This window comes from Homalodisca vitripennis, unplaced genomic scaffold, assembly GCF_021130785.1.
Source record: "Homalodisca vitripennis isolate AUS2020 unplaced genomic scaffold, UT_GWSS_2.1 ScUCBcl_7943;HRSCAF=15837, whole genome shotgun sequence".
Lineage (NCBI taxonomy): Eukaryota > Metazoa > Arthropoda > Insecta > Hemiptera > Cicadellidae > Homalodisca > Homalodisca vitripennis.
Window position 1 is genome coordinate 1 of NW_025784058.1, and position 26810 is coordinate 26810.

Here is a 26810-nt window from a genome sequence, read left to right on the forward strand (position 1 = left end):
TAAAACCCATCTCAGAAGCTTTCTTCATGATTTCTTCATCTGAGAGCTGAGTCAGGGATAATTGGACAGGTCTTTGTCGCGGATCCCTGTTCACCTTGACCGACGCAGATGTACTCTTTTGCCGAAGATTGTGTTGAAAAACTTTCCTCAGAATTAGGACTGGCCATCTTTTCTTCTGCGACAGGATCAGACCTGTCCTCCTCCGGAGAGTAAGGTTCATCAGTCGACCTGTAGGCTTGAACAATCGGGTCTGACTTCAAATCCATGCTTTTTGGTTCGTCCGGTTTCTTCTTGATACTGGATATAATATCCTGAAGATCAGAGGGGAGAGATATTTTGGAACCTTTGCCTCTGTCCAGGTAAGAGCTGTCCATGGGTGGGGGTGTGATCGAGCCAGATGGACTATAAGCTTCTTCTATTTCTTCTTCATCTTCTTGTGTACCGATCATTATTTCCTGTAATTAAAATAAGACTAAGTAAGCATAACAATAATATTATAAACACACTTTTAACACATTTTCATTGAGTTTCATACCTGAAACTATGCCATACAATATAGTAATGTAATTTATACGTGATGATACACACAATACAGGCGTCTCACCTGAGGAGGAGACATTCCCACAATTGTGCTGAGGCTTTCGATTTTCTGTTTGCGCTCCTCGATGTCATTGATCATCTGGTTGAGTTTGTCGACCTTGCGCTGAAGCTCGGCACTGCAGCCTGGAGATGAGGCTCTAGGGTCTGAATTTGAAGCTTCACCGCCAGGACTGTACGGTGCATCGGGATCTTCATCCTCCGGGGTATAAGGGGTATCTCCGTCCTCCACCACAAAGTCCTCACTCACTGAAAACAAACACAAAGTCATTAGCAAACTGAACGTGATACAAGTGAACACTAAAACACACTCCTGTCGTGGAGCAGCAACATTTCAATCGACTTACTGCTTCTTTTGTCCCATATCACTCAGCAGAGCTAGGTTAGGGTTGAGGCATGAATTCCACCAGCATAACTTTTACCATGTCCTTCTGCTGTTAAGGGCCTCACATTGCTGTTCAGACTTGGGAAATAATTTACACTTTTGGGAAATGTTTGATCATCTACTGTATAGTCCTGATCTTGATTACCACCTTTTTCATCCATCCATCCTTTTGAACCATCGTCTTGGGAAGCAATTCAATGACGATGAAAAAGTGAGAATGGCCGTAAATTCTTAGCTGTCAGAGCATGTGGTAAATTTCTTTGAATTCAATTAGTTTTAAGATTTTACAAATTCTTAAATAAAAAGTCAACGATGTAGAAAAAATGAAGAAAGAAACCAATGTAAAACCTGAAAATAATTGGTATTTTGAATAATTTTTTGGGTTTTTATATATGAAAAGAGGCTCTTACTTTAAAAATGTCCCTCATAGACAATTGTGTAAAACAAAACTGAACTAATACTATAATTAACCCTTTCAGTGCCAAAGTCTGGTTTTACCAAATGTTTGGAAATGTGCAAAAATGCCACTTCCTGATTGCACTAGACGTTTGATAATAAGATATAAAGTCTTAAAATGTAAATTTTGGCTTTGTTTTTATACAAATTTTACTAGCAGTTACTAGCAACTTCATTTGAAATTCTCTGCTGAACAACTAAGAAATCATAAGCATCCTCAATTTCTGTTCCTTCAGCTACTGTAAATATGCCGTCTCTTAATGTCAAACAAAACTAATTTTGAACATCCAGAATATAATAAATGGATTGAAATTTACAAGCACTGCCATCTATAGTACAAGTCGGATAATACATCTGTCACAACTATTTGCAGCAAGATATGTAGTGCTTTGAACATTCACATACAATATTCTAGACCGAGTATTTCATATTGAATAGAATTTTGGGATGAAAATATGTTTATGTACGAGGGGGGTACCCAAAGAAACCGGAATTTTGTTTTAAATATACATATATTTTTTTTTTACAAAATCATTATCACCTTCAAAGTATTCTCCATTGCACTTTAAAACAGTTATCCCATCATTGTTGATGCAGACAATGACTTTTATTTGAGAATAATAAAGTCATTGATTTTATACCATTATTGGTGCCATGTTTTTTAGTTCATAAATCATACTAAAGAGTTAATGAATTTATTTTAGTATATAAACATTAAGTTTATTAAAATCTCACTGATAAATGATTATTGTTATTTCCCAATCTGCTGTTCAACTTTTCAGTTGTCGAAATGTTTTAAATACTTTTGATATAATTACGGCTTATCTTGTCTAAATTCCTGTTACCAAAACTACTAAATAAAGTTTATTTTCTCAAAATTATTACATATTCCCTTAACATTTTATACAGTTTTTAACATGACCAATCAACTCAGACACATAAAATGAAAAATACTTATTTAATTTATAATTTTTTATATTTTTAAATATAGAATATTTTAAAATACACATAGCGAAGCTCTAGAAACAGTCTGTCACTAAAAAAACGTAGAACAGTTAAGAAAGACTTACCGGGACTACTACGTGAACTGCGATTGCTTGTCTTCAGCTTGATGACTCTGGGAGTGTCGGGTGAGTGAGGCGGTGTGAACGACTCTGTGTCGGGGTGTTGATGTTGTTGGGTGGGCGTGTGGCTATCCTCGTCAGGAAGTGGGGGGGTGTGTAGCTTCTCTCGGACTTCTTGGCGACCTTCGGTACAAATGGCAGCTCGTTGTCTGTCAACAACCGCTTTCTCCTTGTCCTCACAATAATCCCCAGCAACAGGTGAGGTCTGTAATCCTCGAATCCCGGACCGTCCAGAGGCAGAAGTACCTGAGGGACAGGACTATGACTGGGCAAAGGCAAGATGTAGAAATCCTTTATCATTTTGGAATTGTTGCCGACTACTCCTAAACGGTTTCTGCTGCTCAGATACGAGTAGAAGCTCAAGTAAGACATTTTGTCTTCTTCGTTATCTGCAGAAAATCGAATGACTAGAATTTGCTTTGTGCCCGATTTTTTCATTTTTGAAATGTAATCCCAGGCAGTCTCAGGGCTGATTCTGCCAACACAGTCGATAGTGTCTGGCAGATCAAACTCAAGGTCACTGCAAACCCCTGAAACTTCTAGTATTGATGTAGAAAACTTGGCAACATCTGGCATCAGAAGTGTTCCCCTCCATATAGGAGGTTTTGTAGATTCGTCGTCCTCGAAAGCATTGAAAGGTGGAGTCGTGATATTTACTGTTGAACTTGGTTCTCTATCAGAAAGATCTTCTTCAGCCGCAGCACCTATTTCTTCCTCGACAACCACATCATTGATGATTTCTTTAATTTCAGCATCAAAGATTGCTGGTTGGATCGCAGGTATGTCTATACCTTCATGGACTTTTTCCAACGTGAGCTTTTCATCTCCAGAAGTAACTTGACTAGCTTCAGAATCTTGACTTGTTTTTCTTGACTGGCTTTTACTTCTTTCTCTTGGTTTACTTTTGCTTCTACTTCTTGTATAACTCTTACTAGTATTCTCATCAGAACGATTTTTACTTCTGCTCCTGTCTTGTTCTCTTGTTCGACTCTTGCTCCTGTCTCTTGCACTACTTTTGCTTCTTTCCCTCGGTCTACTCTTGCTCCTTTCTCTTGGTCTGCTTTTGCTTCTCTCTCTTGGTTTGCTTTTGCTTCTCTCTCTTGGTCTACTTTTACTTCTTTCTCTATCCCGAAGCCTACTCCTACTTCTGTCCGGAGGTCGGCTCTTACTGCGTCCTCTTTCTTCTGTTTTATTTTCTTTACTTTTTACAGTCTCTTCAGCACTCCCACTTCTACTTCTTAGCCTGTTCTCAGTACGCGATCTGCTCTTACTCCTACTTCTTCGGTCACTCTCACTTTTATGCCTGCTTCTGTGCCTACTTCGGCTTCTCTGATGATCTTTATGGCTACTTTTATGACTGTGTCTACGTTCCTTGTGCTTTTCTTCCTTTTTATCTTTTTTACTCTGTTTGTCGTCTTTTGACTTCAATGAATCTTCTTTCTGTTTGACTGATGAGACTTCAGCAGAAGGTGTCACTGGAGCAGACACATTTATCACAGGTTCAATTTCAACAGAGGTTTCTAGGACCTTGGCTCCAAGACCGTCTTCGTTTTTCAACCACTTGCTCTCCCTTATGTGTTTTCATCACGACTGTTTTCGCTTGTTGCATCAGATCCAGTTCGGTCTTCTTGATCATTTCTAACTGATGTCTGGCCCTCCCTCTCCCTCCACTGAGCTAGTTCTTGTGATGCAAGCTCTTCTGGTGATAATCGGACTAATTGAACTGGACTTAAAGATTTGTCGGCTATCTTCCTGAATAGAGTCAGGTTATTTTTATCTTTAATGTTGAACATCAGGCTGCGGTACTTGGCTTTGTATTTGACACTGGTCTCCTTAAATAAGGCAAAAAGTTCTTCTTCTATTTGTGTCGCCAGCTTCTTTACCTGAAAAAATAAACCAAAATATTAGAGATTAAAATACTAAATTTCATTGCACGATTGCTAACATTGCATAGGATTCAATATATAGGTCTAAATTATTGAAATAACTTTATAACTCAACTAAAATAGTGACCAATATTGTACAGGCTTCCATCCATTAAATACTAGATGTTGTATTTCTCTATGCATACACTGTGTAATTGTTTAGGAAGATATAAATTGAAAACATTTTTTGGATTACTCTCATTTTGATTGTATTTTTTAACGGAAAAACCCAGTTTTAAATACATGGTTAACCCATCCGACGCCATAGACGGATACATAAGAATGGTAGGCTTTGACCATAACGCCAAATACACTCATATCCAATATTACAAATTATATTTTCTGGAGTTTTTAGTTCACAGAAGGCCTTTGAAATGTCTGGTGCACGCTCCGTGCTTATTGTGGTTGCCAAGGAAGTATTTATAAACGACCTTCACTCAGTGGCAGGGGGACGGGAACACCCTTTGTCTAACTCCGACCATCTGCTCATCAGTCCTGCATCTCCTACAGAGCCATAACCAAACATATCCGTGCCGTGTATTATTGCTTTCTTGGTTGTCACGAGAGCGCGTCTGTTACATATCTCATTATTATTCTTCATTGTATGGTAGTGTTGTGATTGGTTTGAAATATGTATCTTGTTTTATAGTGCGATGAGGTCTATTTAATTTAATTTAAATTTATTTGAAATAAACAGTTTTGTAAATAGTTCTTTTTTATTTATATTATCAATAAATACTCTAATTTGAAGTAAAATGCCCTGTTTTATAATTTTTTTTGCTTTTACCTTATATAATTTAGCTATAATAAAAATTAACTTAAAGAAAAAAAATCTTTTTACTTTGTTATAGAAAAGTTAATAGATTTATTAGTAGCGTGCGAAGGGTTAAACAATAGTTTCAATACAAAATATATTATGTATGTATGTTTTAATAAAGAAATACCTAACTTACCAAATGTACCTAGGCCCATGCTGTAAGGGTTTTTAAAAAGATGGATACACTACTGAAAAGTATAATAAAAACTACAAAACTTTTTAACTGTCCTATTTTAACTTTTAATCAGAGAAATATGTTCAAACATTTTTTGACCACTCATGAGGCATTTTGTAAAATTGTTTAAAAAAATTTTTGTTTGACACAAAAACTATATATAATTTATTTTTGGATAATATTTTGACCATTCTTCCAGAAAAACAAGTGACAGAACCAAGTGTGATTTCTTTGTTGTTTCCTTAATGCAAGACTGAGTTGTGTTGTGAACATCTGTACGAGCGGATCTCCATATTTTCAAGGATTATGAAAATTCTATAAAAATTCAATATGTTAAGCTTAAATACCTGTTCCTCTGAGAGTTTGAGATCAGTGGTTTCTTGCAGTCTTGTTGTCAAAACTTCTTGCAGCATTTTTTTTACACTTGTCCTGACGGTCTGCTCCTCAAAGTCCTTCCCTCGACCTTCTTCCTTTTTCTGTTCTGGCTTTGCCTCCTCCTTGACCACCTTCTTGGCTACAGTCGGAGTTACTTTCTTGGGAGGAGGCTGCTGTGGGGTCTTCTTCGTCTCCTTAACCTGTTTCTTGGGAGGAGGCGTGACAGAGGGAGTGGCAGAAATCTTTGTTGGTGCCGGTTTTACTTCTGCAACTTCCTGTTTGGGTGGCTGGATTTTCAAAAGAGTCGTTATCTGTTGCTGTCCCTTAGCAACAGTTTGAGCTTTTGTTTTAGGGGTTGTTGAAGGAGGTTCTGCCTTCGGTACATTTTTCTTCAATGGTCCCTCAATCGGTGGTGGCTGTAAGATCAAAACGTTTTTAGTGAGATTATCAATAAAGGTATATACATACACTCGGGAACCTTCTTCGCCTTCTACATACCTGAGGCAAGGCGGCGATGAGCTGTATGCCCTGGGGTCGAGTCTGCAGCACCGTCTGCTTGAGCAGCGGCTGGGGTGTCCGGACCATCGGCTTGTTGTTGGTGCGGTGTTGATTGTAGAACTTTGCCGAAGGCAGAACTCCCCCTTGCATCACTTCGTACGAAGGATGGGCCATCAACCAGCTTGTGAGGGTGCTGGGCGTGGGGGGGTTAGGGCCTGCCAACATACATTACATAAAACTTCTACAGTTCGTACATAACAACTGTGCACTCAAAGAAAAGTAATAGAGATTATTACTTTCGCCTGTGGTGTAGTACTCAGCTATTTGAAAGCAATTAGTTCTCTGATATTTGATCTCTCTTAAACTGGTTAAGAACCAGCTGTGTTGTGTACTATAACATATAAGTATAACAGAATAAGGATAATGTTAAACTTAAACTGGTTAAGAACCAGCTGTGTTGTGTACTATCTATTATATAAAAATGAAACTGTTCGTGTGTAACAGCATCACTCACAAACGGCTGGACGGATTCGCCTAATTTTTTTTTTTAATTTGTTCGTCTTGATCTGTAGAAGGTTATAGGATACTTTTTATCCCTTTCCCGATTCAGGATTCCGCCCCACTGGTTACAGAAATACCCGTAAGAAATGCATTGCAGCAAACATTATGTTATTAAGTGAAAGAGTCTTTTCAAATTTTTAATCAGCTGTTCTTTGTAAACATATATAATGCGACAAAAAATATAATTTAATTACTACACTTATAGTTTTTAAAGCATAGAGTAAGCTTAAGAGAAACGACAAATTTTGTTTAAACTGTTTCTGCAATCACTGTTAAACATAGACTTTACTATCCAGATAATACAATTCAAATTTGACGTAAAAATTCACCTTTAACTGCAATATTTATTTAATATAAACCATGCTCATGCTTGATCAGAAGAGCAATGCAGATATCATAATTACTATCTTACGTTGGCTACAAATATAAAGAATGTTATAAAATCAACCTTAGTTGTTTTTTTTTTGACAGAAGTATCAGGAATGTGGTACATACCTTCATAATGCGCCCAAGAAGCTCACGAAGGAACGACTATCAATTATCTCAGCAATGTTTAGAATGTGATAGAAAATGAATAAGTGAATATAGTGTACTGTTTTCAACGGGAAATTGCGTGCGAAGCCGCGGGAAACTTATTGAAATGCGCAGCGAAGCGCGCCGGGTCCGCTAGTAACATATAAGTATAACAGAATAAGGATAATGTTAAACTTAAACTGGTTAAGAACCAGCTGTGTTGTGTACTATAACATATAAGTATAACAGAATAAGGACAATGTTAAACTTAAAACTGGTTAAGAACCAGCTGTGTTGTGTACTATAACGTATAAGTATAACAGAATAAGGACAATGTTAAACTTAAACTGGTTAAGAACCAGCTGTGTTGTGTACTATAACGTATAAGTATAACAGAATAAGGACAATGTTAAACTTAAACTGGTTAAGAACCAGCTGTGTTGTGTACTATAACGTATAAGTATAACAGAAATAAGGACAATGTTAAACTTAAACTGGTTAAGAACCAGCTGTGTTGTGTACTATAACATATAAGTATAACAGAATAAGGACAATGTTAAACTTAAACTGGTTAAGAACCAGCTGTGTTGTGTACTATAACGTATAAGTATAACAGAATAAGGACAATGTTAAACTTAAACTGGTTAAGAACCAGCTGGGTTGTGTACTATAACGTATAAGTATAACAGAATAAGGACAATGTTAAACTTAAACTGGTTAAGAACCAGCTGGGTTGTGTACTATAACGTATAAGTATAACAGAATAAGGACAATGTTAAACTTAAACTGGTTAAGAACCAGCTGTGTTGTGTACTATAACGTATAAGTATAACAGAATAAGGACAACGTTAAACTTAAACTGGTTAAGAACCAGCTGTGTTGTGTACTATAACATATAAGTATAACAGAATAAGGACAATGTTAAACTTAAACTGGTTAAGAACCAGCTGTGTTGTGTACTATAACATATAAGTATAACAGAATAAGGATAATGTTAAACTTAAACTGGTTAAGAACCAGCTGTGTTGTGTACTATAACGTATAAGTATAACAGAATAAGGACAATGTTAAACTTAAACTGGTTAAGAACCAGCTGTGTTGTGTACTATAACATATAAGTATAAACAGAATAAGGACAATGTTAAACTTAAACTGGTTAAGAACCAGCTGTGTTGTGTACTATAACGTATAAGTATAACAGAATAAGGACAATGTTAAACTTAAACTGGTTAAGAACCAGCTGTGTTGTGTACTATAACGTATAAGTATAACAGAATAAGGACAACGTTAAACTTAAACTGGTTAAGAACCAGCTGTGTTGTGTACTATAACATATAAGTATAACAGAATAAGGACAATGTTAAACTTAAACTGGTTAAGAACCAGCTGTGTTGTGTACTATAAACATATAAGTATAACAGAATAAGGATAATGTTAAACTTAAACTGGTTAAGAACCAGCTGTGTTGTGTACTATAAACGTATAAGTATAACAGAATAAGGACAATGTTAAACTTAAACTGGTTAAGAACCAGCTGTGTTGTGTACTATAACATATAAGTATAACAGAATAAGGATAATGTTAAACTTAAACTGGTTAAGAACCAGCTGTGTTGTGTACTATAACGTATAAGTATAACAGAATAAGGACAATGTTAAACTTAAACTGGTTAAGAACCAGCTGTGTTGTGTACTATAACGTATAAGTATAACAGAATAAGGACAATGTTAAACTTAAACTGGTTAAGAACCAGCTGTGTTGTGTACTATAACATATAAGTATAACAGAATAAGGATAATGTTAAACTGGTTAAGAACCAGCTGTGTTGTGTACTATAACATATAAGTGTAACAGAATAAGGACAATTTTAAACTTAAACACTTTTACGACTTCACTTTTAGTCGGTTGATATAATTCAGTATTTAGCTGACACGTGACGGATTGTCTGTCTCACCTACCTCCGTACATGCGGCCAGTCTTCTTCTCGTAGACGATGATGGAGCTCTTGTCCAGAGTGGTGAGTGAGTCGGCAGAATGCTTTGCGATACACTCGTCACTGCAGTACACCGCACTGTCCATAGCCTCCTTCTTGCAGACTATACACTCCACGCTCGGGTTCACTCGGCTGGAAACATAGTTGTAGCTTTACTCCAATTATTGATAAGCGATAACAAATTGCTTTTGTAAATGAATAAAATTGGAATCGTGTATTTAAAACAGTCAGACAATAAGTGTTAAATTGTATCTGCTCTGATTTAAACATGTATTGGTTGTACTATGAATTCATGGAAAGTACTGAAATGTGAAACCTATCAAGTCTCTGATCTTTCAAGCTAAACCAGTCTGGTCTGGAGAAACCACAACATTCACAAAATAAAAATTAGTAATTTAGCTAAAGAAAACTTGAGCTGAGAAAACTCTTGTTTTATTTTAATTTTACAGTAAAAAGTATTAATGATTAAGTGACTCACTAATGTTACATTTACATTAAGCAACTATTGGTAATTTCCGGAGAGATTGACGTAATTAAAAATATTGTAAGCATTCAATCCTTGAAAATAATAATATTGTGAGAATAATAATTTGGTAATATGAGAAAAGTCAGAAAACAAAATATCTTTTTACTAAATGAGGGGAATTTAGGAAGAACATAATAGTCATTTCCATCATTTACTCTCATTCTACAATGGATTCCTTTTTATGTAACAGATAATTTTCAGTTACACCCGAGCCTTAAATTAAGTCTTAAGAAGTTTCATTTCTTTGAAATGTTTCTACAGAGTATAACTGTTTTTTGGCTTAAATCTACTATCACATAATGTAGCTGTGGGTTGATTCAATGTGAATGTTGAGTTTATCTCTATTTCACCTTCCTATTAGTTTAGCGTCTGGAATCTAACGCTCTGTGTGACAGAATTTACCCCTAAAATCAAGTCCGTTCATCAGAAGAATTGAAAATTGCCGGTGATGAAGAAAATGATCTAGTTACATCATTTCGACATCAGAGACACCTAGACTAGGAAATAATGTAACCTAAGTGAAGAGTTATTTTCATTGTCTCATCAGGTGTACAATTGAGTGCACTACGATGTTATAGACGCGATCTCTTAGCACTGTGGAGAATCCGAGTTATCCACGCATAACGTAGCTATGGTTGGAAGCACTGTGGAGAAACTGAGTTATCCTTGCATAACGTAGCTATGGTTGGAAGCACTGTGGAGAAACTGAGTTATCCACGCATAACGTAGCTATGGTTGGAAGCACTGTGGAGAAACTGAGTTATCCTTGCATAACGTAGCTATGGTTGGAAGCACTGTGGAGAAACTGAGTTATCCTTGCATAACGTAGCTATGGTTGGAAGCACTGTGGAGAAACTGAGTTATCCACTCATAACGTAGCTATGGTTGGAAGCACTGTGGAGAAACTGAGTTATCCTTGCATAACGTAGCTATGGTTGGAAGCACTGTGGAGAAAACTGAGTTATCCTTGCATAACGTAGCTATGGTTGGAAGCACTGTGGAGAAACTGAGTTTATCCACGCATAACGTAGCTATGGTTGGAAGCACTGTGGAGAAACTGAGTTATCCTTGCATAACGTAGCTATGGTTGGAAGCACTGTGGAGAAACTGAGTTATCCACGCATAACGTAGCTATGGTTGGAAGCACTGTGGAGAAACTGAGTTATCCACGCATAACGTAGCTATGGTTGGAAGCACTGTGGAGAAACTGAGTTATCCTTGCATAACGTAGCTATGGTTGGAAGCACTGGAGAAACCGAGTTATCATGAATACCAACCTTCAACATGTACACAACTGGTGTCAGGGAGAGGGACTGAAAGTAAATCCCTCTAAGACAGTAGTTGTACCATTCACTAGGAAAAAGAACCTAGAGTCTCTTTCTAGGCTGAAACTCGCATCCACTCAGCTTGAGTGGTCAAAGACAGTCAAATATTTAGGACTGACTCTAGACCATAAGCTTACGTGGAATGATCATCTTAGTAATATCCTGCACAAAGCAAAGTGGGCGCTCATGACGTCCAGGAGACTTGCAGGAATCTCATGGGGCGTAAAACCTCATATAGCACTATGGCTTTACAAAGCAGTTGTAAGGCCTCAAATCACTTATGGTTCATTAGTCTGGTGGACAAAGGTGAATCAGGTAACTGCCAAAGCCAAGCTTGAAAGCTTACAAAGGCTTGGCACAATCTTTGTAACCGGAGCAGTCCCTCAACGACCCTCGAGGTGGCTTTAGGACTTCTACCTCTTGATGTCCATATAAAAGCTGAAGCGCGTAAGTCAGCTTATCGGCTGATGGTTGCTGGCTTGTGGAGGAATGGCGCGTCTAACACGAGCCATGGCGCCATCACTGAAGCTGTAAACCCAAGCGCTATTCTCGAAATGGTCTCCGACATAATGAGAAACGGAGTTCGTATTCAATAAGCCATTCTCTGTTGACTTCTACTCCAGAGATGAGTGGAAATCGCAAGATAACATCCCAACAATAAGAAAGAGCTTTGTCTGGTACAACGGATGGCTCGCTTATTAAGGGTAGAACTGGATATGGAGTGTTTAGTCAATCCCCTAGAACTGCCCTTTGCGGCAGTTTGGGTCGGAACTGCTCCATATTTCAAGCCGAAATCTATGGTATCCTAGCCTGTGCCAACCTAGGCCTCACCAGAGGGTACCAGGGAATGAACATCTGAATAATGTCAGACAGTCAGGCAGCTCTTAAAGCTCTTGACTCCAACAGCATTGGATACAGGCTTGTGTGGGAGTGCTTTAACACTCTCTGCAAGCTTGGATCACGCAAACTGTGTGCGTCTTGGTTGGGTACCGGGCCACACAGGCATAGGTGGCAACGAATGCGCCAACAGGCTTGCCAAAAACGGAGCAAGCATGCCATACACCGGTCCAGAACCGAGTTGTGGTATAAGCAAGTCAGCCGCTTACCAAAGTATAAACAAATGGTCCAGGAAGACACACCGCTTGCGGTGGCAGAGTCACCAAGGACAAGCACTCGGCAAAAGACTGCTTGCCGATTCTAGCTCCGGCTTCACCAGATGGCTGATGGGGCTGGGCAGGGATCGGGTTAAACAAGTGATTGCCTTGATCACTGGACACGGCCACTTCAGGAAACACCTAAACACTCTAGGTTTACGAAATGAGGACTCGGAGTGTAGACTCTGCAATAAGTCTGAAGAGACTGCAAAACACATAATACTGGACTGTGAGAGACTGGGAGCAAGGAGAAGGGCTCTTTTCGGTGATAAACAACCAGGCGACGAACCAGATGCTAGTATCGGGGAAAAGCTTCTTAGCCTAATTAAGGGCACAAAGATAGGCTTACCCCTCTAACATCAAAGGGGCACACAATAAGCTCAGGTTGACGTGAGAGGATCTATGAATCCACCCCAATATCCCCAAAAAAAAAAAAAACCGAGTTATCCACGCATAACGTAGCTATGGTTGGAAGCATTGTGGAGAAACTGAGTTATCCACGCATAACGTAGCTATGGTTGGAAGCACTGTGGAGAAACCTAGTCATCCACGCATAACGTAGCTATGGTGGAAGGGTTGATTAAAAGTGAATGTTGAGTTTAGCTCCAGTTTACCTTATAGATACCCAAAAAAGGAATGAATAGCTAACGCATTATAATCTTGACACTCAGACTGGCTGTAATCTAGCAGTGATGCATATTATTATAGATTTTTATTTTATTTTACAGTGGGTCAATATACATGCCATTATATCAGCGCTTATGTTTAATAATTATTCTAGGTGACAGACTTTTAGGATTGTGTTTTTTAACGATAAATAAAACACAATTATTTGTTACATCAAATTATGTTGTTGCAAATGTTGCCTTTAGTTGCCATGCATCTGAGAAATACAAACCACTGAAGCAAGCTGGCTGACAATCACAGCACAACATTAATAATTAACAACAGACTTGAAAGTTTGTTGAAGCTTCATTTTCTATGTAGGCAACAGTGAATTTGATGATGGTGCAGTTATTCCATTGAATTTGGCTGGGCATTATCTAATATCTATGGTATGTAGGTCTTATAGTAAGCATGATGGCAATGAGATAATAGCAGAATTAATAAATTCTGAAATATACATGTCATATGGGATTGTAACATAGAACGCTTTAATCCACAGAGTAAGAAGAAAATAACAGAGTGGAAAGTCAATGTTTGATTTCAGCACACTCTTACATTGTAGTACCCTCCCTACCTCACCGGAATGTTTACTATTTCCACACTGATATGAAATATAACTTAACGAACCATGTGTGAATGTATCTATCATGTGGCAAGATATTATCTCCAGAATTGTATTTACCTATCATTGTATTTGATAAAGAATTTTGAGAAGTTTGGGGTTTTGCAAGAATATATTTGAAAACAGACCTAAATAAGTATGCCTAATATAACTAACTAATATATTAAAATTTTTTAACTTGTAAGAATTAATTGATTTCAGGATTTGGTATATAAAACTGTCCGTATACTTCACATAGTGTATCCATGCATTTAAATAGATTAAGTGTTTGAATTTGATTTTGTTTTTTTGAAAAATGATACATCCAAATAAAAAATCCAAAGATAAATAAAGAAATTTTTTTAATTTTCTTTGGAAAACTTTTTTACAATTTTCAAATGTAAGAAATGTTTCATGGGCAGGAATTAATCAGTCCTTTGGGGTATATTATGCCCCAAAGAAAAAACTGTGATTTTTGTACATAACATAAACTATTACATTTAACAGGCCTTTACAAAAATATTATTAACCCTTTGAACCCCAGGCGACGAAATATCGTCGCCGAGAAAATATGCGAAGATTCCCCGCGGCGACGATGTATCGTCGCCAATGAAGTTGCGAGAATCCCCGGCGACGTAATATCGTCGCCATGGTATATGCGTTTAATTACATATTTATTTGAAATCGTTAAAATACTTATTTTATGAGTATTAATACATATTTATATGTATTTTATTAAAATACTAATTTTTTTATTTATTTATTTACTAATTTATTTATTTAGGTAATATATCAGTGATTTTTTGTGTTGTACGCCTAGAGGTTTTTACAAGTCGCATACTTTTATATAAAAAATTCAAAAAAAGTTTATTTTTAGAGATATCAATATAATTTTTTTTGTACATACACAAAACTAAATTTAGAAAAATAAAATGTGGGTGCCCATAGTAAAAAATATTTCTTATTTTTTTAATTAAAAAATCTTAAAATCAATTTTTTTTGCCTAAAAATCTATATACATATATTTTAAAAAATTATGTTAATGCTGTTAAACATTTTTTTTTATACTTCAGACTAATCTTTTTCTGTGTATACAATTTCATTCTGGACATTTTTGGTGTGTAATACAAGACAATAGCATAAAAAAATAGCAAAAGTATTAATTTTTTTACAAACAGTATGCAAAACAGCTGTTTCTGCTCCGGGGATTCTCGGTAGTTCTTAGGTCAAATGATTTTGGTACGTTTTTTCCACCATCAATATTTTGGTCTGGGGTTCAAAGGGTTAAACAGAATAAATAAAAAAAATTGGATTCCAAAATAAATTAAATTAAAAAAATATAACTAAGGAGTACAGCCAAAATCAAATTATAGATTAACAAAATAAAATAAATAGTTCAACAATGTTAAAAAAAGTGTGTGGAATATGTATAATAAGGTTAGAAGTGGGAAAGGAAAAAAAAGTATGACTTTAGTCGTTTTTTAAAAACTTATATTGAACAATTATTTGATGAATTATACTCATTTGTTATAATTAATCAGAATTTCAAATACATTTAAAAGGGATTTCATAAATTATGTTATAGATACAGCACCAAGTAACAGACCACAGAAAATGAATGAGATAAGAACCAGTTTTTAAAAGACATTTATTCCAATTAAAAATCTATAAATGAACAGGAGGTGGGAAAGAAACATGGCTTAAAAACAAAAATTCACGTGGTTAAAATGAAGTGGCTAATAGAGTAATCAAAGAAGCAAGAAAGCATTTCAGCAAAATTCTATGTGATTAAATTCTTCTTTTACTGCTGGTATGTTTCCAATTAAATTTAAAATGGCTGAAATAGTACCAATCAACAAAACAAAATAGTACCAAATGAAAAAATAGCTTGTTTACATCTAATATCATATAAATAGACTAACAAATAGACGATATGCTTTATTAACAATATCATCAAGACGTGTTACAGAGTCAAACAGTTTTTACAAGTGAGTTCTATTATTAAATGAGAGGTCTATTTAAGATTCATCATTCCATAAGAAGAACTCATAGAGCGTGTAGTATGCGTGGTCCTGCAGCCAACACCGTAGGTTTCTCTTCATAGTACCTGGGCTGCCTCTCAGATAATCTGGTAGCTTGTTGAAGAATTTCATTCCAGTAATTAATTGTTTTTTTTCTCAAACAATGCTGTTCTATGGACTGTAATCCCCTACTTGTCTAGTGTAATGGCATTGTAGATTTCTTTATTTTGTAGAATCCTTAGTTATGCAGTAAAATATGGTTTCTAGGATGTAAATGGATGTTATTGTCAAAGTTTTCCAGTTTTTGAAAATGTTTCTGCAGCTCTCTCTAGGTCCTATTCCAGTCATTAACCTTATTGCTTTTTCTGCATCACCAGAACTCTGTGGAGATTGCCACCTGAAGAAGCACCCCAGACTGCTATTTCATAACGAAGGTGGTTTTCGAATAACGCGTGATATGCTATTCTTGTGGCTTCAAGAGTACTAGTTGTCTTGGTTCTCTTTAATGCAAACAACGCTGAGTTAAGCTTCAGGCAGGAAAATTTGTTAGATGTTCCTCAGCATGATTTTATATCTTGAGGATCCACAAGCACTGTCGTATCTATTGTGAATCTGTAATTGAATCGAGTGACAAGATTGACAGGGATAAAAACACAACAGGGAGATTCATGAACCTCTCAAAAATTTCTGACAGTGTCAATCAAATTTCATTTAAATACAAATTTTTAAAACCTTGGTTTACCAAAGACATCTTTAAATTGTTTTAAAACAAACCCAGTGGACAGAATATGGTGTCGAACAAGGGTTAATACTAGGACCTTTGCCTAATGCATATCAGACTATAAATAATGTTCTGACCTATACAACAGACAATACATTTTATTTGTATGTTGATAATTCAAAACTAAAAATAACATCAAGCAAATTCGAAAATCTGAAATACACCTGTTTTTAATTTTAAAATATTAATAATTATCTAAAAATATCGCAAATTGTTGTTAAATGTTTAAAAAACTAGACAGTTAAAAAAAGAAATGAAATTAAAAGCTATTCTTAGAGTTTGAATCACAGGTAATGTAGCTTATATATATTTTCTTGGTCTCACACAGTTTATATAAATTTAAAACTTGAAATGGTTACATAAATAGGAAATGAATTTAGACAAGATTTTTAAAACAACAAAAAAGGACTACACAGATTATACACAAACTATGATGAATTCGTTCAAAAATGAGTATTTTGTAAATTACAAAATGCCCAAACTTTACAGATTGTATATAACTGACTGCATATTAACTTCAAAGAAATACTAAATATCAAATATAATTTATCTTAGTTCATAAACAGATACAATTTTTTTTTAACCAACACACGTTTTTTAAACATTTGAGATATTACTTTTTTAATTATTTCACAAATATTAAATAAGAAAATAATATTAATCATTAAAAAACTAATTTTATAATCAATATACCACTTAATTCAATCTATGAATTTATCTCGTTCTGTTCAAACCACAAGTAAAATATTTGCATGAGAAATGTTACAGGTTGTAGTTTTGGTTCTCTGACACTATTCTAATGTACTCATGTGCAACGATACCAAAGGATAGAGAATTTTTTATTTGATTTGATTTATTAATTTCTTGAAAAATCTCTTTGACAAAGTTTTACTCGCCCAATTAACATTTTGAGGATAGAAAAATCACCAATCAACATTTAGTTTCAATTATATAAGTTCATAAGTATGGAAGTGGCAGAACAACTCTAAAGTGTACAATACCTAAAGCAAGGCAGTAGCTTGAAGGGAAATAAAGAAGGAAAGACACACAAAAATAAAATGAAAGATTCGATAACTTACACATTTTAATAGTAGAACAAAACAATTTCAAATTAAGACACATTTTTATAAAGATGAATAAAATACAATACAATGTAATGTTGGACAAGTCCAGAGAAAGTGTAAAAATATGGCGAGTAACAGAAGTTTGCTACTAAGCTAAGTTCAGAACTCTTCGGATTCAGCCGAACAAAAGAATACAGAAAATTGTTTTCAAGGAATCTACTTATAACAATTAGGTAGTTTTTGTTATGAGTTGGACAACAAATTACAAAAAGAATGAGAAAAGATAAAGACCAAAGCACAGTACTTGCTGCAGAATATAATCTTCAGATTCTGTCAAATGAAAGATTGAAGAAAATGGTTTCTAAAAAATATAATTGTAACAGATAAACTCATGATTTCTTTTGGGAAACAGAATACGAAAAGGGAAAATGATAAAATAGGGGAAGTTGTCTACTGGGAATATAACAAGCCAAGTCCTGAAATCTGAATTCTGCAGAATAAAGATTACAGCATGCAAAGACTAAGCTGTTCATTCTGCTGAGAAACCACATTTTGACAACATTTGGTGATCGAGGGCGGTTTTCTATAAAGAATAGCCACTCTACAGCTTCATACTCAGTTTTCACAGTGACTTCATCGGGCAGGAAACATCTGTTTGTTCTTATAAACAATGTTTATACTTAACATTTCATGCCGTACCCTCCATCTTCAATAGTAAGATCGTAATAAAAAATTCTATCAATTTTATTATTTTTTGTAAATTATGACATGTATTATTTTACTTATCACAAATAATAGCAATAAATTCAACTTTACCATTGGAGGCCAGACTTCTAATGAGTTGATGGAACCTAAATTTAATATTAAAAGTACATTAGCTAAAAGAACATACTAGCTTATTACGCTCTAATATAGTCTTCAAATTGTAAATGCACAAACACAATCTTCGGTAAAACTTACTGAGTAATTTCAGCAGGAGGAGAGGGGTTGGTCTCCACCGACGTCCTGGCAGGGGTTGGGGTTGTAAGCTCCTGTTTTTGAGCCTTCGGGGTCTCTGGAACCCTCGGTGGATTTCCTCGTGTCCACGGATTTCCGAGTGGACACCTTGGTGATACGGATCTCCGGGCCTTTAGAGCTCTTTGGAGTATCCTGACTTAAAACCACCAACTTCTGGTGTTGAATGATAACCTGCACCACACAAATGTGTCAGACTGCTTAGAGAGTTAAAGTTAGGACACCTAGGCTTTCATATTAGGACAAATTTAGTTGTTTGAAATGGATTCAGGTTAATTCATCGACACTACAAAAGTAACAATTTTGAACAAATCAGTTATAAATTTATAACATAGTACACTTACGATTACTTTTTGTTACATTTCTTGTTTTACAGGAAGTGTATTGACAGAGACTGGTTTTAAAAAGGACATTAAAAGAGCAAGTTTAAACCTCTTTTTTGTGCCTACAATGAATCTAATTTTTTTAAATTTTCTGTCTAACCATCTTTCAGGCCTTCCTTTATATTTTATTTCTGTTCTAAACATTGAAGTAAATCAAAATTCCTAGTAAATATAATTGCAAACAATATTTACAAAGTTAGTTATTCTCAAAATTTGATTATTGTTAATTTTGTAAAGAATTTTATATTGGTATTTACTGATAGTTTAACTAAAGCTTACACACAGCCTGCTTTTGTCCATGTAGGCTCATTTTCATAAATTTTAAATTAACCAGACAAAGTTACCTTCAAAGAAATCGCTACTGCTTAACCATTAACCAAATCTTGTCTTTAAATTCATATACTGTTCTTTAATTTTTTTTATATTCTTTGGAAATAAAATTTTATTTTATTTTATACACTATTGTTAATCTTGTAAGATCTGATTACGTTAACCCTAGATCTACCTATCAGTTTACTCTGTGCTGGCAGGCAAGTTTTGGCTGACTTGTAAAGGTTTTTATAAACTGCTCTAAAATATGTTTTTTTTAAGGTTCATAATGTTTGTGAAATTCATCAACACATAATGTGCTGTCACTACTAAGGACTTTTGACAATCTAAATAAATATTAATTTAACTAAAGTTTGAACTGGTTTCAGCATTCTCTTCACTAGTTCTTAGTATTCGAAAAATTGTTATGGGATTTAAATGTAATCAATATTTCGTAAGCAGACACACAAAAAATTGTTTCCTACAAAAAGTTTAGGATGTGTTTTGAGCATTCCAGAACACTTTTATTTTTTTTCTTTGTTCACTTTATTCACACATAAATTGTGAATCTCTTTAAAAAAATTGAATGGCCATCATATTAAAACGAAATGGCGTATCAAGCCGGCAAATGAAAGTAGCCAAGATATTTATAAGATTAATTTTTGTACCAAGTTTCCTCTTGTTTAGGCTTTTTTGGGACAGTTGTTTCCACAAGCCCCGTTATATAGCACAGATATATATTTTCAACATAGATGGTTTTAGGCTGGAGTCATGTTTGGTGAAGTTATGCAGAAATGTTTGGTACCTTAAACTGTTTCTTATGGCATATCAGATGTTTTTCTTACTTTCAAAAAAGGAAACGGGTAATAGTAGGAAATAAAGCAACTGGGATATCACAGAGTTTGGATCTGAAACCTTTATTATTTATAGTGGGCATGAAATAATTTTGCACTTCTATATTATATAATACAACTTTTATTATTGCTAATAAAAATATCTTCTTTATCTTAAAACTAAAGGACATAGCAAATGAATTGGTTTGTTTTTCTTACAAACTGTATACAATTGGTGAATAGAGAAAATACTAAAATAGTATTTCATTTACGAAGTATATCAGGGTGTCCAGTAATGACCAAATCTAAAATTCAAGCACATTTCAAGGTTTTCAAGGCTCAAAATTATAAAATCCAAGGCTATAGTCTCGGTTTACTTTTGGCTCTTTATCGGTAACTAACAATTTTACAAGCCAAAATCAAGTCACGAAATAGTGTTTACTTTCCATGTAACAATAAAGATTTCTCAAATATTTAAGGCCTAATAACAGCATTGTGATATTTTAAAATAACTGCTTAAAAGAATACATACCTTTATTTTAGACGATGCTCAAAGATAGTAGGCCCTCTGTTTAAATTACTAATGTCCTTATACATTATTAACAACATTTTATAACTCGTTATTTAAAAATCTACAGTAAATGAGGTTTTTTTTTCATAACCTATAACTTATAATTGAACTTCCTTGTGTTCAAAAACATTGAACTGTAATCGTACCTATAAAATATGTTAATTTAATTATTTAAACAATACTATGCTTAATGTGTCATTTAATTTAGTTTAAAATGAATTTCAGTGTAATGTTACTATTAAATAAAATAGTAAAAAAAGTTGTAGGCCTATAAAAAATTATGATAAAGTACCAAAGCCTAATTTAATGTTTATATTGTAACAGTTTGTTACAAATACATTTTAATATCCAAATAGGTAAATGATTTCGATTTTTTATTTGAAGTCTGAAAACAAACCCTCAAAAACACAGGATAGTAAAGAAACAGTTTTACTTTTAAGTTAAAGAAGTTTTACTTACACTTTCAACATCAAACCCAATACTATTCTAAACCAGTTGAGGGTTAGGTTAGTTTTAGGTGAATTAAGTTTCATAAAAACAAAATAACTGTTAAAATAAATAAAAATATATTAATATTCATTTTGAAAAACGGATTAAACTTAAAAAGTCAAAAACATGGGCTATTTAAATGTTGAACCCTTTTTACAATTTATTTTGTGTTAAAAAATAAATTTGTCACAGAAAAAAGTTTTACTCTTTTTAGAAAACATGTGTGAAAGTTATAAAAACTTTAAAATTGAATTACTAACGATGTATTGCACCTTTACTCATTGCACAAATTAATTTAAACAAATAAGGCTATTGACAATAAGTAAAATGAAAACAACCATTAATAGTATAGCAAGGGTAAATAATCACCTAGATTACTAAAAAAGTGTTGTATTAATTATATATTTCAAATATATTTAAAATAAATCCTATAGGCATCCAATTGTACACCATTATTGATCACATGATCACGGTTTTCGATTACCTTAAATTGAAACATTTAATATTCATCACTATGTTTCAAAGAATTGGCAACCTCTTCAACATGCGAATATTATAAATACAATATATAGTCGCGTAGGTTATTTAGCCACTCTTCAAATTACTTTAACATCAAGCATATATAAATGCCATCTCTCGCCAAACGTACTACACAAACGCCCTTTTTGGCAACTGCAACGAGAGCGAGTTACTTCAAAATATCCTTTGTATTCTGTCAATTTCACATTGATGTGAACATAATCGAACTGTTTGCACCAATATCTTCATTCGTGTTAAGCACGGCGTCCCACTGCGACCGGCCCCGGTTCAGCCCAGCCCGGACTTTTATAATCTGTCAAAATGCATACGATCAAATGAAAACCCGCCCACTGCGACCGGTCCGGGCAGGGCTGGACCGGCCGGTCGCAGTTGGTGGGTGTCCATTTGATTGCGTGTATTTCGACTGCAACAAAAAAGGCCAGGCCGGGTTCACTCCGGCCTAGCACCGCCCACTGCGGCCGGCCCAGCCTTTTTGTGAAGTCGAAATACACGCAATCAAATGGACACCCACCAACTGCGGACCGGCCTTGGTCGGCTCTTCGGGTGCCATGTGGGCCGACTCTTCCCGGCCTTTTAGTCGAAATACACGCAATCAAATGTGCAACCGCACACTGCCGGCGGCCCGGCCCGGCTTTTTTTGTGAAGTCGACATACACGCAATCAAAGGGACACCCGCCCACTGCGGGCCGGCCCGGGAAGAGTTCGGCCCACATGGCACGCGAAGAGCCGACCAAGGCCGGTCGCAGTTGGTGGGTGTCCATTTGATTGCGTGTATTTCGACTTCACAAAAAGGCTGGGCCGGCCGCAGTGGGCGGTGCTAGGCCGGAGTGAACCCGGCCCAGCCTATATGACGTGATGTCGAAATACACGCAATCGAATGGACACCCCGCCCACTGCGGCCGGCCCGGCACAGCCCGGGAAGACTCGGCCCAAACGGCACCCGAAGAGCCGACCGAGGCTGGATAGGCCGGGCCGGCCGAAGCGAGCGGTGGTAGGCTGGAGTGAACCCGGCCCGGCCGCAGTGGGTGGTGCTAGGCCGGAGTGAACCCGGCCTGGCCTTTTTGTGAAGTCGACATACACGCAATCAAATGGACACCCGCCCACTGCGGCCGACCCGGCACAGCCCGGGAAGAGTCGGCCCACATGGCACCCGAAGAGCCGACCAAGGCCGGTCGCAAAATGGACACCCACCAACTGCGACCGGCCTTGGTCGGCTCTTCGGGTGCCATGTGGGCCGACTCTTCCCGGGCTGTGCCGGGCCAGCCGCAGTAGGCGGGCCTTTGATTGCGTGTATTTCGACTTCACAAAAAGGCCGGGCCGGGCCGCCCGCAGTGTGCGGTTGCACATTTGATTGCGTGTATTTCGACTAAAAGGCCGGGACGATTGCAGTTAGCGGGTGTCCATTTGATTGCATGTATTTCGACTTCACAAAAAGGCCGGGCCGGGCAGCCCGCAGTGGGCGGGTGTCCATTTGATTACGTGTATTTCGACAAAAAGGCCGGGACGGTCGCAGTGGGCGCCTTGCATTGGTAACGGCAGCGGCGTTAAAAAAAAATCAAAACTCCCGATTTGCTACAAAATACAAGCATAATTCCCGCCTTATTCAAGGCAGGTAAAATTCAAGCATAATTCCCGCTCTTCCCGATTTTCAAGGCTGCTGGACACCCTGTATATTGAAAATAATGCATTGGATGCAATCAATCTAGGTTATTTAGCTTACATTCTTTTACGAGACAATTATAAGAATTTCAGAAACAAAATGTATTAGACAACAGGGGTATAGGAGGTCTTCACCTGGTAAAATGTCAACTTTACTTTACTTTAGGAAGTACACAAAGGACATCAACATTCATCTTCACGTTACCTTGGAGGCTTCAGGTTTCTTGGTAGGAGGGGTCTCGACGACAGGTGCCGGAGTATCCACCACCTCCGGTTGTGGTGGTCCTGACACTTTCTTGGGGGACATGACCTTGACTTCTGCTTGCTTCTTGGCTACCTCCTCCTGTTTCTTCTTCTTCTTGCAGTTAGGACACATCCACTCTATCTCCTGCTCCTCCATCTGCTCTCCTGTACACCAACACATTGAACCATTTATTATTGATGTTAGTGCGGGAATTGCTTCGATTAAAGGTCTTGGGAACCCGTGTAGTGTAGCCCTTACGGTTTGTTCTAAGGCAATACAGTATGTAAGAGTACTTCATAAAGACTTTGCAGATTGTACCCCTTATATCAAGCGTATGAAAGAGGTCCATATCAATAAATTGGGGGTAAACTATGTGGTAATATAACAAAAGCCATCAAGAAACCCCTTGGTTACGAGAATGTATATCTCTTGTCTGCTCTTTCTCGTTTAAACTAGTAATCCTCAGCCTTGATAACTGAGACTATACGAGTACCGGCCAGACTCCAACAGAAGTGCTGTTGACATTGTAAAAGGAAATCTATACAGGTTACATCAATCCATATGTGCCGCGATTATTGGAGAAAAATAATTAAGATGTACAAAATTAGAACCATAAAAAAAAAGAAAAAAAAATTCGAGACAAAGCCTCATAACCCAGATATGGCACGGAGGATTCGAAACACTGTTTACAGTATAAAATGCTGTTGTTAACGATTCATTTGCTATTGGCCATCAATCAGTTGCCAGTGATTGGTTGTTGTGAGCAGATGTAGTGTAACCTGCGTTCTTAAACTCGGGTTATAACAATAAGTGTTAGTTTTATTAAGTGTGTATTTCGGAGATACTATGCATGGAGTTGACGTAATTATATTTGTTGCGATAACCGATTGGTATGATTTGTTTACTTTAACGTACTGTAGTTTCCAAACTATGAGTTTAGATAGATCACCCTTCTAATGAATCAATCAATCTAAAAATATTTCCAAAGGGTGTTACAGTTGCTAAGTTTTATAATTCAAAATGCATCATTCTTGCTCCGGATCATCAAAACTTCAAAAATCAAGAATTTTATTGTCATTCACAATTTTACATTAAATAGACAAAGTCAACTTATTTATTTTTCTAATTTACACACACTTCATTGATTTTAAATGTAAAAAAAACATAATTAATTAGTTATTAAAGCAGAATGAGAATTACTATAAATAATTATTACAGAAATAGTTTATTTAGGGCAATCAATTGACAGTTTTTTAAATATACATTTTAAAATACTACATAAAACAATGAATTAATGTGTTTATGAAAAACTACATACTCACAATATTATTAAATTAAAATTGTAATCGAAAATTACAATTGAAAATTTTAAATTTATCACTAATAAAATGGGGTTTGAATAAGCCAATTATAGATATTAATGTTTAAAAAGTCTAAAATTAACATATTTTGAATGTTTATGATCAACTTAAGAGGATTGTCCTCTTGAACTTCAATATGTTTCTAATGTGGCCTTTAAAATAATTCACTTTCTGTTCTAAAATGCCCCTTAAACAATTATTTCCTTACCCATTGCTTTGGTAATTCCAACACACTTTCCATGAAACCAATCCTCACAGAAGTCACAGCAGATCATAAACCTAAAAAACAACACAACAACAATGGTTTAACTCCACTAATTTTAAAGTAGACTCAAAATATATACTTTTCATTTATTGATACCCTGTGTAATATTTACTTGTGTTTAATTTTACATATAATAATATTTATAAATGATTTCATATTGCATAAACAGCATTGAGTCAGAAAGTATCCTTATTCATATTTTACAAGTAGTGTACATATACAAACAAACTGTGATTATTTACATAAAAAATATTATTTAACAGTATTCCTTATGACAAAAAACAATAAAATGCAAGAAAAACTATGGTTAACCTAAACTATATTTTTTAATAAATTAATAATGCCATATGAACAAAAAAATATAATCATCTTTCACAAATTTAAAAACACACTCAGAGAAGGAATTAGTTAATTAAAATTTGTTTTTAATGTGTGTTATTTATTTTTAAACCGTATTAAATGATTTGACAAAATTTATATCCTATTTATTTTTTTTTTCAAACAAAAACTGCTTATAAGTAATTTCCTGTATTGCATTTGTTATTCTCCTATTCAATATACAAAGTGGTGATACGTCAGTCACATTGCCTTTATTAATATGTAAAATATTTCTACAAATTTATAAATCTTAATGAGATTATTTTTAGATTCAAATTGTTAATACCTGGACCTGATTTATTAACATAGTCAAACATGGATAGCTAACTTTTTAAATTTAAAATTTTGGATAGTTTGAACTATTTTTTTAGTCACTTGACTTCAGTATTAAAATTACTGTTAAAAATAGGGTGGTTAATTAAAATTTTGTTTTATTACAATCAGGAATTTTTACTGTTACATCTATCATAGATAATTTCTCTGCTGGTGTTTCATAAAGTAAATGAGACAACATTACATTGTACTTGACTGAGTAGTAGTGTGAGACACGTGTTGTGTACAAGAAGCCCGCCCCCTTCCCCCCCCCACACCTGTCTGATTTTCATTAATTCAAAAAATGCAGGTGATATGTAACCTTGTTCCAAAATTATCAATGCCATTATCTCACATCTCTACCCTTCCTCCTCACAGTATCGGCTGTTTAGTTATCTGTCCAAGGTCAACAGCCTATTTGTTGTACTGTTTGTCTTATTGCAAGATTTTATATGTTTTGTGTATTGTTTGCTGCAGTGTATTGATAGAGTGCTTTACGTATGAGGTATAAACTGTATTTTAACCCTTCCCACGCTGTAGACGGATATATTCAAATGATAGACCAAACACGATTATATCCGAAATTGTACATTGTGTGTCTCTTGAGAGACACCTACGGACGACCTACATTCTGCAGCAGGGGGAGTTATTTTTTATTTCTATCAATAAACATGCTAATTTTAACTAAAATGCCCTGTTTTATATTTTAGGGTTTACCTCCTATGGCATATTTTATGATAAAAAATTACCTTTGGGACTTAATTATGGAATTTTTTAGTTGGCGTGCCGTGCGAAGGGGTTATTTTTCAAACAATTCCTAGAATATTAAACAATTTCATTCTCATGTTAGTCAAAATAATATAAGAGTATTTTATTCAGAGTGAGTTTGAAATAC

General features: G+C 35.5%; 1 protein-coding gene across 1 annotated transcript; it reads right to left on the reverse strand.

Annotated features, from left to right (window-relative positions):
• Nucleotides 1-6: 6 nt before the first annotated feature.
• Nucleotides 7-25239, reverse strand: LOC124374331 (death-inducer obliterator 1-like; the record flags this gene model as incomplete). Its single annotated transcript, XM_046832564.1, is given in 14 exon segments — nt 7-113; nt 193-455; nt 605-846; nt 2509-2653; nt 2656-4089; nt 4124-4216; nt 4218-4445; nt 5827-6270; nt 6353-6567; nt 9385-9551; nt 13323-13338; nt 18532-18745; nt 23561-23763; nt 25169-25239. Coding segments are annotated over 14 exon segments (3842 nt in total), but the record flags the coding sequence as incomplete, so codon positions are not given.
• Nucleotides 25240-26810: the final 1571 nt, after the last annotated feature.